Raw genomic sequence first — 15,380 nt, 5'->3', positions numbered from 1 at the left:
TACAGAGGTTTATCCTTGGCTAGGTATTTCTCTTGCAACTGTCTCACTAGAAATAAGGCATCAGTAGTGCTTTTACCTGGCACGAACCCAAACTGCATCTCATCTAAATTGATTCGCTCCCTAATTAGTTGGGCTATGACCCTCTCTGTAACTTGGCAAGAATTTGCTTCTCAAAAGTATGGTTTTAGTTTCATTCTTATTGCATGGCACCTTGAATGAGTGTCTTCTACTGTAGCCATAGACCAACCAGTGTGTTGGCAGTGAATTCAGTACATGTGGAAAGTGTACAGAAGCTCATTGTATATATATATACATGTGTCTGTATGCGTGTTTACATTCTATGCTCTGCATGAAAGTCACTGAGCTACAAACGAGAATATTTGTTGACACTCCTAAGCATTGAGCTTGCAAAATTGACAAGAAGGGCATCTGACTGTAAAACATTGCCTTGATAATGTATTCATCTAATTCATGCTAGTGTTGAAAAGCAGAACAAACAAACCTGCTCAAATACACAGGTATCTTCAAAAACAATATTTGCTATTTCTCTATTCACTCACATTTGCATTCATGCAATGCACATTATCATACTTACACATGCATACGGCTGCACACATCTGTTTGGTTACAGATACCTTTTAGATTAACCTCCTATTTTCTTCTATCCTAAAAGCTATTTACATATCGGTGAAGAAAGATGTGCAGAAAGATGTACATTCCATAGCTGTGAATGGTCTTTTTTCAACCATTCTCAAAGACATTCTTTATTAGGTTGTTACAACTGCTTGGAGATGTAAGTGCAAGTTCTATAAGATAACACTGAGCAATCAAGTTCAAACATTGAATCTTATTAGCTTCCAACTACTTATAGCCAGTTTTTGATGAAATTCTTTTTTGTTTTTCTAGAACAGGTGCTGATATCAAAAAAATGCACCCAGTACACTCTGAAATGTGGTTGGGTTTAGGTAGGGCATCCAACTGTTGAAACCATGCCAAAGCAGACAATTGGAGCCTGATGCAACTCTCTGGCTTGCCAGCTCCTGTCGTACCATCCAACCCATGCCAGCATGGAAAACAAACATTATATATGATGATGGTGATGATGATTTCTGGAGTGAATTACATGTAGTTGTTATTTTGCCCCATGGGAGCTCTGATTGAGAAAATCTGCAATCAAAGGCATTCCAACCATGACTATCCCATATATTTAAGGGTTATTACATCTTAATTAATGTATCTTTATTTAACATATAGAATGTGATCTAAGAGAGATTCAGCCATGTAGAGGTTCTGCAGTAGTTGAAAGAAAAGACCTGAGACATGTAAGCTTAGTGGACATTACATGTGAGGTCTAGTAAAACATGTGAACGAGTTTATTACAGATCTACCCACTCCATGCCAGTATGAAACAGAATGTAGATGGATGAGATTAAGAGGGGAAAACTAAACTAAATACTGTTTTTCATTTTTCAGAGGAATTCGTGCCTACATGTTGGAGTTGGTAAAAGTGAGAATGCTGTCACATATGAAATATGCCCACCTTCAAATGAGCATCCTCAACATTTCAATCAAACCTGAGACTGCTTCTATTCGTCTGCATTGGCGGGTCAGTGGCCTACCACAGCTGAAAACATTACAGATTTGGAATTTTATGCCATGGACCTATCGCAGCTCATTAAAATCAGAATCCCAGTACGTACAATATTTTTTGAATTTATTTTTTATGTGTGCCCAGCGTTGCCTTTCTGGCACTTGTGCCCGCGGCATGTGTAAGGACTTTCGAACGAGATCGTTGCCAGTGCCCCTGGACTGGCTCTTGTGTGGGTGGCACACAAAATACACCATTTTGAGCGTGGCCATTGCCAGTACCGCCTGACTGGCCTTCGTGCCGGTGGCACGTAAAAAGCACCCACTACACTCTCTGAGTGGTTGGCGTTAGGAAGGGCATCCAGCTGTAGAAACTCTGCCAAATCAGATTGGAGCCTGATGTAGCCATCTGGTTTCACCAGTCCTCAGTCAAATCGTCCAACCCATGCTAGCATGGAAAGCGGACGTTAAACGACAATGATGATGATGTATTTTCTTTTTAATCATTAATCTGAGTAATATGGAGTAATGTCCATAGCATTGTAGGCACCCTTACATTGTAAGGCTACTGTTCTGAGGTCTCTTTCAGTTAGGGTCAGCCATGTGTTTGCATCTGTCTGTACAGGCCTGAGCAAGGTTTGGGTTTTTTCTGTTTTTTTTTTTTGAAAGATTGACCAGCACCAATGTGACTGTGTGGTAAGGAAGACACTTGTACTTACAGTGGCATTCACCTGGGGACAGTTGAGCCCGCTCCGACCAACAACTTCACCATGTTCTTCACAAATGATGACCCCCATCCAACAGTCAAAGTAATGCTTCTGCCAGCAGCCCAAACATCCAGTTTGTAAATTTGATAAATGCCCCACTGAGAGAGCAAGCATGTTGTATAGCATGGACACCATAGATGTAGTTGTCATTCATTGTTGAGGTGTATAATTCATCTTCAGAGTTTCAGTGAGAATACAAATTCACATGTGGTCCCTGGTCTTATGCATTTCAGTGCCATTGTATTCTGTTTACCAAATCCTCTCAAACCCCAGAAGGATGAAACGCAGAAGTTGAATTTGGTTGAAATCATAATGTACCACACGAAAAGCACCCATGCTGGTGCTGCAAAGAAGCACCCAGTACATAACTTAGATATGTTTCAACCAAAGATTGGTCCAGGCCATGTCTAACTTAATAGCACCACCTGATAGGATTAGCTAAATCCTTTTTTAAGTCAAGTTTTGTGGTATCATAGTCTATTCGAGTAGGAAGTTCTTGCTGAGTGAGTCGTAGCCAGGTATAATAATTTTGATAGGTTTCGACCAGTATAGGCCCAGGCCATGTCTAACTTAATAGCACCACCTGGTGAAATGTTTTAATCGTATATGGGGCACCATGGTGCACTCTAGCAAAGAGTTATTGTTGGAGATATATCCTGGTATAGGAGGTTGGTCCAGAATATTTTGGAGGAATTTGTCTAGAGAACTTTTGAATTTTATGGGATCCGTTTCCATTTTGACATATTTTGGCATAATATTAAAGAGATCTGGACCAGTTGAGGTAAAGTAGTTTTGTCTAAATGTTGTTCTCTATAGAGTGGTTAGCATTAGGAAGCGCATCCAGCCATAGAAACCTTGCCAAAACAGACATGGAGCCTGAACAGCCCTTCAGCTGGTCAAACCGTCCAACCCATGCCAACATGGAAAACGGATGTTAAATGATAATGATGATGAATATGAAGAGCCAGTACATTGTTCTAATGATTCTGCCAACTCTCTGAAAGGCAAAGTCAACATTAGCAAAATTTGAACTCAGAACAGATAAAATGCTGCTAAACATTTTGCCTGATGTGCTAACGATTCTGCTAGCTCGCTGCCTTTTACTGCCTTCTTTCTAATTTATAGCACATGGCAACCAATTGAGAGGGGACTGGAAACTTAATTACATCGACTCCAGCGCTCAACTTACTTATTTAATCGGCCCTGGAAGATGAAAGACAAAGTCTACCTCAGCGGCATGGCACGCATTTTGTCTGGCACACTAACGATTCTGCCAGCTTGCTGCCTTCATTGATATAAAGATAATGATATTATTGTTTATCGGTTGGAGTTGTATGGCAAATAAATGATATTCTATCGGAACTAAGTACTCAGAACGAAGAATTGTTTAGTACTGGGTGACGCGAGTTGAGATAAGTTCATCTCAAGTGTTCCGACTGGGATTGTATCCAGTAGCGGAGAAAACAAAAAAAACACTATTGAGCGAGTTATGTATATAGTAATCTTCGGATTTTCCGTATGATAATATTTATCATGTTCTGTAATTTATTTTCAACCTTCTACCTTGAGATAGGCTCATAATGTTTCTATTTATTTAACGAAAATATTAATTTGATTAGATTCGTAGGTGAAAATTGCATACAATTACGCTTTCTTTAAGCGATTGCAGACCTTGCTATTTGGTTAAAGAACGATAACTATTCTTTAAATAGTGGCATAATTTTTTTTTTATTTCAAGGGAGACAACTAATAGTGTTACCAATTGTGCGCTATCTCCTTTCAGATTTTAAATTGTTGTTCCTCGTTTCTTCTTGTTTATGTGTGTGTCTGTATCTGACGGAGAAGCTAAAAGTTTCAGTTATGGAGTTATGAACTGCAACGGAAATTCTTTAAATCAAAATATAGAAGACTTAACATTTTTATCAGAAAATTTTGTTTCAAAACGAGTTGTGCTTCAACCCCCACTCTCTTTCTCTCTCTCTCTCTCTCTCTCTCTCTCTCTCTCTCGTGTTTTTAAGTTATTTTTTTTTTAAATATTACAATTGATTAAAAACTTAATATTTTGCTGCACATTATTGAACTTAGTCTCCTTTCATATAACAGCTGAATTATTCGAACTTAGTCACGGACCCTCTTTGTAGATAAATATCTTACAATAGAGCCAAAAACAGCCTCTGAAAGAGGACCAGAAACTTCTTTAAACAGTTGTTAACCTTCTGCCAAGCACAAATACATCTTACAATGAGCTGTGCCAGTACTACATAATGAAACCATTTAGACCTGCAGTGCATAACATTAGTCCAGGTGGATCAGTGGTACATACTAAAGTTTTTGTCATCCACAAGTTTTATGTCCTTTTTTCTTTTTTTTGTCCCCTTTTTCCAAGCCTTAAGTTTCATAAGGCTGGTGACCCTGTTTCCCTGGCATAAAAGTGACCAAGATCATAGCATACTTCCTGAACAAGGAACTGTCATTTGCAGGGTTCAAGGCCTACTATCTTGAGGGGAGGGAAAAAGTAAATTACATCAAGCCAAATATTTTGTGACTAATGCTTTATTTTTTCAACCTTGAAGGGAGGAAATGCAAAGTTGGCTACTGCAGGATTCGAACTCAGAACATAGAGTGCCAAAGAAATGCCACTAAGCATTTTCTCTGACTCTACCAGCCTTTTATGTCCTGTTGTTGCTTAATACAATTCAAAGTAAATTTGCATTTAGTCATCCATCAAGTTTTCCTCATGAACTCTGTAGACCACTTTCATCAGCATCTTTTGAGAAAAAGTTGTGTATCAATCACCACTCCAGACCACATCCAAACAGACTTCTGTTTGCTTGAATGCTTAAAAGGTCTTAATAACCTGAAAATTCATCCTTTCGACTGATTTAGGGAAATACAGATTCAGTCATGTAAATACCTCCCCTCCCTTCCTTCCCCCACTGCTATAGTAGCAGCCTTAAATCTGTTGTGAACCTTAATGGCTCATTAGGTCTAGAGCTTATTCCAGTTTCCATGGCATATAAGCAACCAAGTACAAGACATCAGTTTATTGTACTTTCCACCCACCCACCTAGCTGTTGTGGAGTGAAATGAAGTGTTTTGCTTAAAAATACAACACGCCTCCTAGCTTGGAAATTCGAGCTTCAACTGTAGTAGAAAACACCAGCATTACATCTTGGGCAAGTGTCTTTTGCTATAACAAACTTGTCCTATTTTCTGTGCAATCTCTGTTGGATAGTATTATTTGTTTAGTCCTATGCCACCCTTGATTTGCACAAACTTACAATCAAAAGCATTCCAAGTATAACTCTCTCATCTGTAACCCTTTAGCATTTAAACTGGCCGTATCTGGCTCATATATTCGACCTGTTTTACATTCAAAGTGACCAGATCCAGCCCCTCACACCTACCCTAAAATATCATTCTAAAAATAAACAATCACATCGTTGAAATCTTGAAGATACAAGATAACACATTGAATATGCATGAATGGAGACAGGTATATCAAGAAGTACCAGTTTCTAATTGTGGAGGGAATGTGTGGAAGGGGTAGATCCAGGAAGATGTGTCATGAAATAGTGAGAAAGGATCTTTAGATTTTTTGCCTCATTGAAGGGATGACAAGGGACTCGGACTTCTGGCAGTTTACTGTGCTTGAGAAGGTATGTCAAGCTATGTAAAATCTTGTTGTCCTTGCATACAGATATGTCACCTGCCTCCTCCTTCGGCTGAGCAATCTTAATATTGTGGGCTGATGGGTGCTGGTGTCATGTAAAAAGCATCCATACCAGTGCAGCATAAAAGCACCCAGTACACTATTCAAAGTGGTTGGCATTAAGACAGGCATCCAGCCGTAGAAACCATGCCAAAAGACATGAAGCCCAGGCAGCTGCCCAGCTCCAATCACACCATCCAACCCATGCCAGCATGGAAAACAGATGTTAACTAATGATGATTAATTTAAAACAATGTGAATAAATAAGCGTTATCTGAATGCTAAAGGGTTGAGAGTTATCTAGGACTACACTACCCAATGTATCTTTCAGTTTGGTTTGAGGGAAATCAGGCTACTATTTCTAATGACCACATAGAGCCTCCTTCATTGGCTTATTTGTTATATAAATGGGTGAATATATCGATATTTTCATTCAATTTTCTCTTAAATTTATTTCCAGGTTTTTTGAAGGCATATCCACTCTGTTCCTTAATTCGGATGGTTTCATTTACAAGCATGTTGTTGATCGGGTAAGAAAGAAAACTTTACATTTTCCAGATAACTCTTAGCACATTTGATTACATTATAACAAATGTTTGTTTTGATTTTCTTTTCCTTACTAATAATTCTCTCTAATTCTCCATAATTCCTTCCGGCAACAACAAAAATAATTAGGCACAAGTGTAGCAGTGTGGTAAGAAGTTGAAGTTTGCTTTCCAACCACCTAGTTTCAGGTTCACTTCAACTATGTGCCACTTTGAGCAAGTCTTCTACAATAGTCCTGGGTTGACCAAAGCTTTGTGAAGCGATTTAGTAGATAGAAACTGAAAGAAGCCTATTGTGTGTGTAAATCATCATCATCATTGTCGTTTAACGTCCACTTTCCATGCTGGCATGGGTTAGACAGTTTGACTGAGAACTGGCAAGCTGGGAGGTTGCACCAGGCTCCAATCTGATTTGGCAAGGTTTCTACTGCTGGATGCCCTTCCTGACACCAACCACTCCAAGAATGTTGTGTGCCACTGGCACGGGTGCCAGTCAGGCAGCACTGGCATCGGCCTCGACTATAATTTCACTCTGTTCAACAGTTCTTCACAAGCATGGCATATTGCCCATTGATTGAAGGGTGCTTTTAAACAGGCCAGTTATGCAACACTGGCATCAGCCACAACTATCATCTCACTTGGCTTACTGGGTCTTCTCAATGAGCACGGCATATCTCCAAAGGTCTCAGTTGCTTGTCATTGCTTCTGTGAAGCCCAATATTCAAAGGTCATGCTTCACCACCTCATCCCATGTCTTCCTGGGTCTACCTCTCCCATAAATGTTTGTGTTTATGATATAACAATTTTACATTAAATTGTAGAATTACTCAGTACTTTTCGTAAAGTACAGATTTGTTATTCTTTAATACAATGTGTGTGTGTGTGTGTGTGTATATATATATATATATATATATATATATATATATACGGTGATGTGTGAAAAGCACCCAGTCTACTCTGTAAAGTGGTTGGTGTTTTTTACATGACACCAGCATGGGTAGTACTCGGACACTGTTTAAAGTCCTGCTGAACTTGTAGATATTGAGGAGCTATGAAGGCAGATTACCATCATCATTTAACGTCCACTTTTGCGTGCTTGTGTGGATCAGGCAGAATTTATTGAGGCAGATTTTCTACAGCTGGATGCTCTCCCTATCACCAACCCTTGCCTGTTTCCAAGAAGGTAATATTTCCCAATGGCCAGACATGTTTTTCGTGGAAGGCTGGAAACAAACATAACTTATATGATGATGATGTTCCTTTACCACAGAGGCAATAAGTGACCAAGTCCTTTGGCAATATGCTGTGCTTGAGAAAATTTGTCAAGTCAAGTGAAATCATAGTTGTGGCTGTTGCCAATGTCATGTAAATTGTACCTATGCCAGTGACACGTAAAAAGCACCCATTACACTCTTGGAGTGGTTGGCATTAGGAAGGGCATCCAGCCATAGAAACCAAGCCAAATCAATCTGGAACCTGGTGCAGCTCCCTGGCCTTACCAGTTTTCAGTCAAACTGATGCCAGCATGGAAAGCGGATGTTCAATGATGATGATGATGTGATATCTAGACAAGGATACACACAGACACAAACATATACTAAGACTTGCATGCATGGCCAGCTACCAGTCTTCCTCAAAAAATCTTGCTCGGCCATTGCACTTTTTTTTTTTTTTTTGGCTATTGAAGTATTTTATTAATATCTATGGCAACTATATCAAAGAAGTGTAAACAACATGGACTGGTGTCGCAGGTATTAAGATAAAATTTCTTTGTGCATTTTTGTAGAATTTCAATAGATAATTGCAGTTCTTCAATATCAGCCAACCTTTTTAATCTTGTGAATATCAATCTACTGCTAACATAATGTTCTCATCTCGTTATCTCTCTCTCTCTCTCTCTCTCTCTCTCCCTCCACTTCTCTCCCTCTCTCTCTCTCTCCACTTCTCTCCCTCTCTCTCTCTCTCCACTTCTCTCCCTCTCTCTCCAATTCTCTCCCTCTCTCTCTCTTACACATGCATATACACAAACACGCACACACGACCTGCACTATAGAGTATTTTAACAGAATCATTATAATTGTATAAACAGTTCCCAATGTTTAAGTGACTAAATACTGAGAATATACTTACGTGGCTCCGTGTGAGTATACACCTCGGACTCAGCTCCAGCTGCATTGATTTCAGTTTCAGTTAACATTACTTTTACATGTGGTGCATCAAACCTTTTCTTACCATATTTCTGAAATGCACTGCCTTTATTTTTACATGGCATTGGCCTCGACTACAATTTCACTTGACTCAACAGGTCTTCTCAAGCACAGCATATTACTCATTGATTGAAGGGTACTTTTAAACGGGTCAGTTATGTGACACTGGCATCGACCACAGCTACGATCTCACTTGACTTGCCGGGTCTTCTCAATTACAGCGTATCTCTAAAGGTCTCGGTTGTTTGTCATTGGCTCTGTGAGGCCCAGCATTCGAAGGTCATGCTTCACCACCTCATCCCATGTCTTCCTCTTCTACCTCTTCCACGGGTTCCTTCTACTGCTAGGGTGTGACACTTCTTCACATAGCTGTCCTCATCCATACACAACACATGACCATACCAGCACAGTCATCTCACACCACATCTGATGCTTCTTATGTCCAACTTTTTTCTCGGGGCTCTTACACTCTGTCATAATGAATAAATAATGAAGTAATTAATAAAATAATCTTGTCGTTAGTTTTTAATGTAAATGAACATGAGATTTTCACAGTCATTTGACTGTGGCCATGTTGGGGCACAGCCTTAAAGAGTTTTAGTCAAACAAATCAACCCCAGGACCTTTTTTACAGCCTGGTGCTTATTCTATTGGTCTCTTTTTTGAACTGCTAAGTTACAGGAATGTAAACACACCAACACCGGTTGTCAAGCAGTGGTGGAGGACAAATAATCACACACGCACAAACACACACACATATAGATATATACGCTGGGATTTCTTTTCAGTTTCTGTCTACCAAATCCACTGGAGGCTTTGGTCAACCCGAGATGCTATACAGTGGGACTGAACCCAGAACCGTGTGGTTGGGAAGCAAGCTTCTAACCACACAGCTACGCCCTTTAGTTATATCAATTTCAAACAGGAAGTTTTTACCATAGACCCAGGGACAGTTTCAGGTGTGTTAGTATCAAAAGGGTTAATGACAATAGCTTTCACTTATTCTGTTTCAGTTAATCATTGTGAATTCATAAATTTGATTATCAAGCTCTTCCTAACTAAGTTATACGGTTGCTATATCTAACAAGTTGAAAGACTGCGTGGCAGCATCTTCGTTGGTTCACTAGCTGTGTCTGTCTGATGGATCTAGACTGGCAACGCGCGCACACACAACCAAGTCAAAATGTTAAGCTAAGGTGCAGAGTTACCTCCCTTGGTGTGTGAAGCCGACTGGTTCACCTAGAAACTTGATTTCTCTGGTAACATCGACCCTAACCTTTAGCAAACCTATCAGCTTATCGCCCCTATTGTTGTTAGTGAATGTAACTTATAATGAATTACAGGATTAAGAATCAAACATACTTAGCTAATATTGAAAAATAATTTGGGGGGAGTGGGGGGGCAGTCGATTAGATCAACCCCAGTACGCAACTGGAGTGACTGTGTGGTAAAGTAGCTTGCTTACGAACTACATGGTTTCAGGTTCAGTCCTACTGCGTGGCACCTTGTGAAAGTGTCTTCTATAGCATCGGGCCAACCAAAGCCTTGTGAGTGGATTTGGTAGATGGAAACCAAAGGAAGCCCGTCATTATATATATATATATTTCGTTTTTGGATTTGATTTGCAAGATTCTTTATGTGAGATCATGTGTTGAAGCATGCTCTGTTGTGTCTGGGGAGAGTCATTTCCTTTTTGTGCCTTATAATTTAACACATTCACTGGTCAAATTTCCACTTATTCCTTATTTTTATTTTCCTAAAATTTTCGTTGCGTCTTGCAACCTTTTCAATAGTCTTGACTTAAATTATAAGGCACAAAAAGAAAATGACTCTCCCCAGGCACAACAGTATATATATATATATATATATATATATATATATATATGTGTGTGTGTGTGTGTGTGTGTGTTAGTGTCTGTTTGTCCCCCTAACATCACTTGAAAACCAGTGCTAGTGTGTTTACATCCCTGTAACTTAGCAGTTCAGCAAAGAGACCGATAGACTAAGTATTGGGCTTACAAAGAATAAGTCCTAGGGGTCAGTTTGCTCGACTAAAGGTGGTGCTCCAGCATGGCAGCAGTCACATGACTGAAACAAATAAAAGAATTTATTGTATACAGTGCTCTGGTACACTATAACTCATCAGAATAAGTAGCCAAAAGTGCATGAACAGTACATGGAATAATGTACAGGAAGTGAATAGTGAATGAGTCATTAAAAAAAGAAGAAAAAAGGTGGGAGACATCAGGTATACTGTTGGCTAATTTCAGGAAGCATGGAAGTTTTCAAGGACATAGTAACAAATATTGTAATTATTTTTGCCCTACCCATCCCAATTAAAAATATCGATTTGCAGTTCTTTGACTCTCACATGAATTTTTGCTTTTTATTTGATCTGCCATCGCACTGTTACTATTTATATAGAGGACCTTCTGGAAGTAGAATGTGAACACTTTTCTACAATCAAAAGGTCCAACTACAACCCTTCTTTTATCCTTATTCAACTCTTTAGCATTCAGCTTTCTCTATCAAATATAATTCATAGTGTTTTTAATTAATCATACATTACCTCATAACTTTGAGATTTCAATGGTGTGAGTTTTAGAATGACACTGTAGGGTAGGTGTGAGATGCTGGACATGGCTTGTTTGAACACAAACAGGTAGATTAATTGGGCCGGATATGGCAAGTTTACATACTAAAGGGTTAATTGACATATAGAATTATCTTCTGATGGAGACACAGATATTCTTTGTATGTTAGCCCAACACTGAAATATTGAAATTACTCTTGCAGGCCTGATCTGTATAAACTCATGTTTCTTTACTCCATTTACTTCTGATGATGAGCTTTTGTGCCTTAAATATTTAAAGGTCGCTGAACTTTCCTTTTTTGCATTCTAAGAATCTCTCTGCTTTCATTGTTTTAGTATTTTATTTCTGTATCACAATGTTTCAAGCAAGCTACAATACTTTGCTTTCATCACATCTGAAAAGGCTAAATGTTCTTAGCCCACCAAGGCACATAACCTAGTGATTAGGGTGTTGCACTCCTGGTCTTACGATCATGATTTCAATTCCTAGCCTTGTGCATTGTGTTCTTGAGCGAAACACCTCTTTCCGTGTTGTTCCAATACGCTCAGCCATGAGTTACAGCAATAGCTGAAAAGTTAACTCTGCAATACCTTGCATTCTATCCAGGAGGAAGTGGAGTTGTAATCTCAGTTACTTATGTGTCATGTAAACCAGTTTAAGTTCTAGCCTTATGAGTCATGGGGCTCATGACAAAGCTAAGTGAGTTCTTAGCCTAAGTTACTTTCCTAAGCATTCCTAATATAAGGGGAATAAAGTCATAGTGCCTTTCTCTGAGTGGAAATACATAAAGATGATTATCTGATTAATTTGGTCTCTTTTTATGATTTAGTCTTAACTCTTTGAGCCTGTAAGTATGCAATTTCATTTGATTATACCCCTAGGAAGTACAGGAGCAGACAGCCACATGGTTTTGTGCTGACAGCTGAAATAGGTTTCTGCCAATTAGTGAACCATAAATGCAAACCCATGTGGCCACCCACTTTTTTTTCTTCCCCTGGAACTCAAAATCATGCCTACTAAAAACATATCAGGAGTTCAAAGGATGAAATCTTTTGTTACTATGTTTCTATTGAAATACACTGCCTTTGTTCCAATTAATTTTGAAAATAATGAAGTATTTAGTGAATTAACTGTTGTTATTAAGCTGATGTTTAGAATAAAGATTAACATGAAAGTTTTAATGAAAGGTCTTGATTTAAAACAGGAATTTGCATTATATAATTAGTTATGGGTAATTAAGGACCCTGTTATTATTTGATAAAGGCTTCAGTCCTTGCTTTTATTTAACTTTTATTCAACCTTGGACCTGTTGACCCATGATCAAAGACATTCTGGCTTTCACTAGCTTATCTTTTGTTCAGATTAGTATCACTGGGACTTCATTATTCAACGTAGAATGTGATTTGAGGGAGATTTGTCAGCTATTTCTAGCAAGTCAAGTGAAGATACAGAGGCTGTTTTGTTAAGTCCTCTCTGAACTTTGTTCACATGTATTTCATCATCTTTATTGATTTAATATTCATTTTACATGTCATCAATTAGAGGACACCTTTATGAATACAACATCTTTCCATTAAATTGTCTTGCATCATCTTATCAAAGAGATGTAATTTTCTGAGGCCTGCTTTTACTGCCATCTCTTAGGAATTCTAACTTTTCTCAAGTGCTGGCCACTACCATCAGAAAGCACTTCTCTTTCAATACATGACATCATATTACATCTCCACCTAGATGCATTTGTTTTTTTAACAGTACCATATAAAAAGCACTCAGTCCACTCTTCCTGGGTGGTTGGTGTTAGGAAGGGCTCCTAGCCGTAAAAATCATGCCAAAAAAGTCTGGCGCATCCATGCCAGCATGGAAGGTGGACGTTAAACTATGGTGATGATGATGATGAGAATCAGCTATCTGAAAAAGACTACAAACAAAGCAGAGTCACTTATTTCAATTTATTTAGCCACTATCTAGAAATGTTATATAAAAAAAATACTCAATGAAACAATAGACCCCTTAATATATACATACAGACAGCACAATAGACATACAAGACAGTGCTTCAACATGGTCTTTAACCATAGTGACAAAAACAAACTAAAGAACTCGAGAAAACTATTGAGTCCAAACCACTGAACAATGAATGACCGAGTTCACCTCTTTTGTAATTGAGTACCACAATGTGTTGTTTACTGTGAGCATTGTAAAATTGATGTCATTAACTCATATCAAGTTAAACTCTCCTCATGGGGAGCAAAAAAGAAAAAAAAAAGAAAGCTTTTTAGTTAGCAACCCATTCTTGTAAAGGGTGCCTCTATGTGGGCAATTGACCTGTTAGAAATAGCAGTCAAATCCCACTCAGATAACATTACTTTCCTACAAAAATAAAACCACCTTGGATAATAGGTGTTCCTTATACACAATGCCTGAAAAATAAAAATATAGGATGGTCAACACAAAAACACCTTCGATCATAGGTGGGCTTACTTGACCAGCAGTATGAGATGGTATATCTAGGTCATATGCACAACAATGCATGGCAGGAAATGGCTCTTTTACACACATTATTAGCCAACACACTATAGCTAATATTTCTAAATATTGGGATCTCATTTGCATCTCAAACCATCTTTTTACAATCCTATTTTGAACTTAGATGTGCTGGTGCTATGTGAAAAGTAACAGTATACTCTGTAAAAGTGGTTGGCATTAGGAAGACCATCCAGCCATTGAAACAATGCCAAAGCAGACACTGAGATTTAGCAGCACAGTCCTCAGGTTAGCTGACTCCTGCCAAACCATCTAACCCATGTTAGCATGGAAAGCATTATCCTTATTCATCTTCTGACTTTACAGCAACAAGATTTCTGTGTCAGCCCTACTCCACCAACCCATTTATTTAGATTTGACACAGGGTGGTCAAAGGTCTACTGGTTCAAAACTGATTTGAAGCTAAACAACAATTACATAAACTAAAGTCATTATTCAATAAAACTGACTACTGCTACTACTATTTCCACTTTCTCCATGGAGATAGTTGGACTTGGTGTGATGAACTAATGAGCACACTAATCTATTTTTAAATTCTCACACCCTGAATAAGGTGAACTTTGTCACTCAAAAATTGTCAAAGACTCTGATATTTTTCTGGAGTTCTTTAGTTTATCTTTAGTCATCATGGCTAAGGTCATGATGAAGTAATATTTTCTCTGTTGAACATTTTGTCTTTCATCTAGCACACACATGCATGTGTGTGTGTGTGTGTGTGGCTGGCTTCTCTTTTTTTAATTTAGAGTAAATTCTGACCAGCCACCTCTTTGGTAGCAAGGATGTGAAGGAAAGCATCTTGTTTTGTTCATCATTCGTTGAATCTTAAGAAGATCTTGCAAATTTTTATAGTTCCAGATATCATGATCATTTGTAGCGTCTGAATTAAAGATTTGCATTCTTTCCCCAAAATCCCAAGTATAACTTGGGGCCAGACAGGTTGGTATGTATCCTGTTGCTCCAGAGATAATAGGTAAGCAACTGAAAGTGTATCTTGGGTACTGGATTTGCAAACTTTGTGTGTGTGTGTGTGTGTGTGTTGAAAGTCATACTCAATGAGTCAATGTACAACCTCGCCTGTGCTGGTGCCATGTAAAAAGTACTCAGTCCACTGTGCGGTGTGGTTGGTGTTAGGATAATGGTGGTGGTGGTGGTGGATGGATGTCTGGTGTTGATGACTTCCTCCATATCTATGGTTGTGTGGTTAAGAAGCTTGCTTCCTAACCATGTGGTTTCAGGTTCAATCTTTTATTTTCACCACACATTGCCGAGTGGTTGGTGTTAGGAAGAGCATCCAGCTGTAAAAGTCCTGCCAAAACAGTTAAAGAAATCTGGTGCAGGCTCCTGGAAAACCATCCCGCCCATGCCAGCATGGAAGGCAGACATTAAACGATGCTGTTGATGATGATGATTGTCAACCATTTCCT

At 38.7% G+C, this 15,380-nt stretch overlaps 1 protein-coding gene across 1 annotated transcript in view; it reads left to right on the top strand.

Annotated features, from left to right (window-relative positions):
* The window catches only part of LOC106871490 (uncharacterized), a 61,184-nt gene that overhangs the window by 29,272 nt on the left and 16,532 nt on the right, over positions 1-15,380 (top strand). Inside the window, exons 4-5 of the mRNA XM_052971006.2 lie at positions 1,474-1,692; positions 6,527-6,596. Coding sequence (XP_052826966.1) covers positions 1,474-1,692; positions 6,527-6,596 — 289 coding nt within the window. The remainder of the gene's footprint in view (positions 1-1,473; positions 1,693-6,526; positions 6,597-15,380) is intronic.

The sequence above is a fragment of the Octopus bimaculoides genome, chromosome 1 (assembly GCF_046866305.1).
Source record: "Octopus bimaculoides isolate indiv1 chromosome 1, ASM4686630v1, whole genome shotgun sequence".
NCBI lineage: Eukaryota > Metazoa > Mollusca > Cephalopoda > Octopoda > Octopodidae > Octopus > Octopus bimaculoides.
The sequence above is the reverse complement of the archived record's forward strand: the minus strand, read 5'-3'. Positions and strand labels throughout refer to the sequence as shown.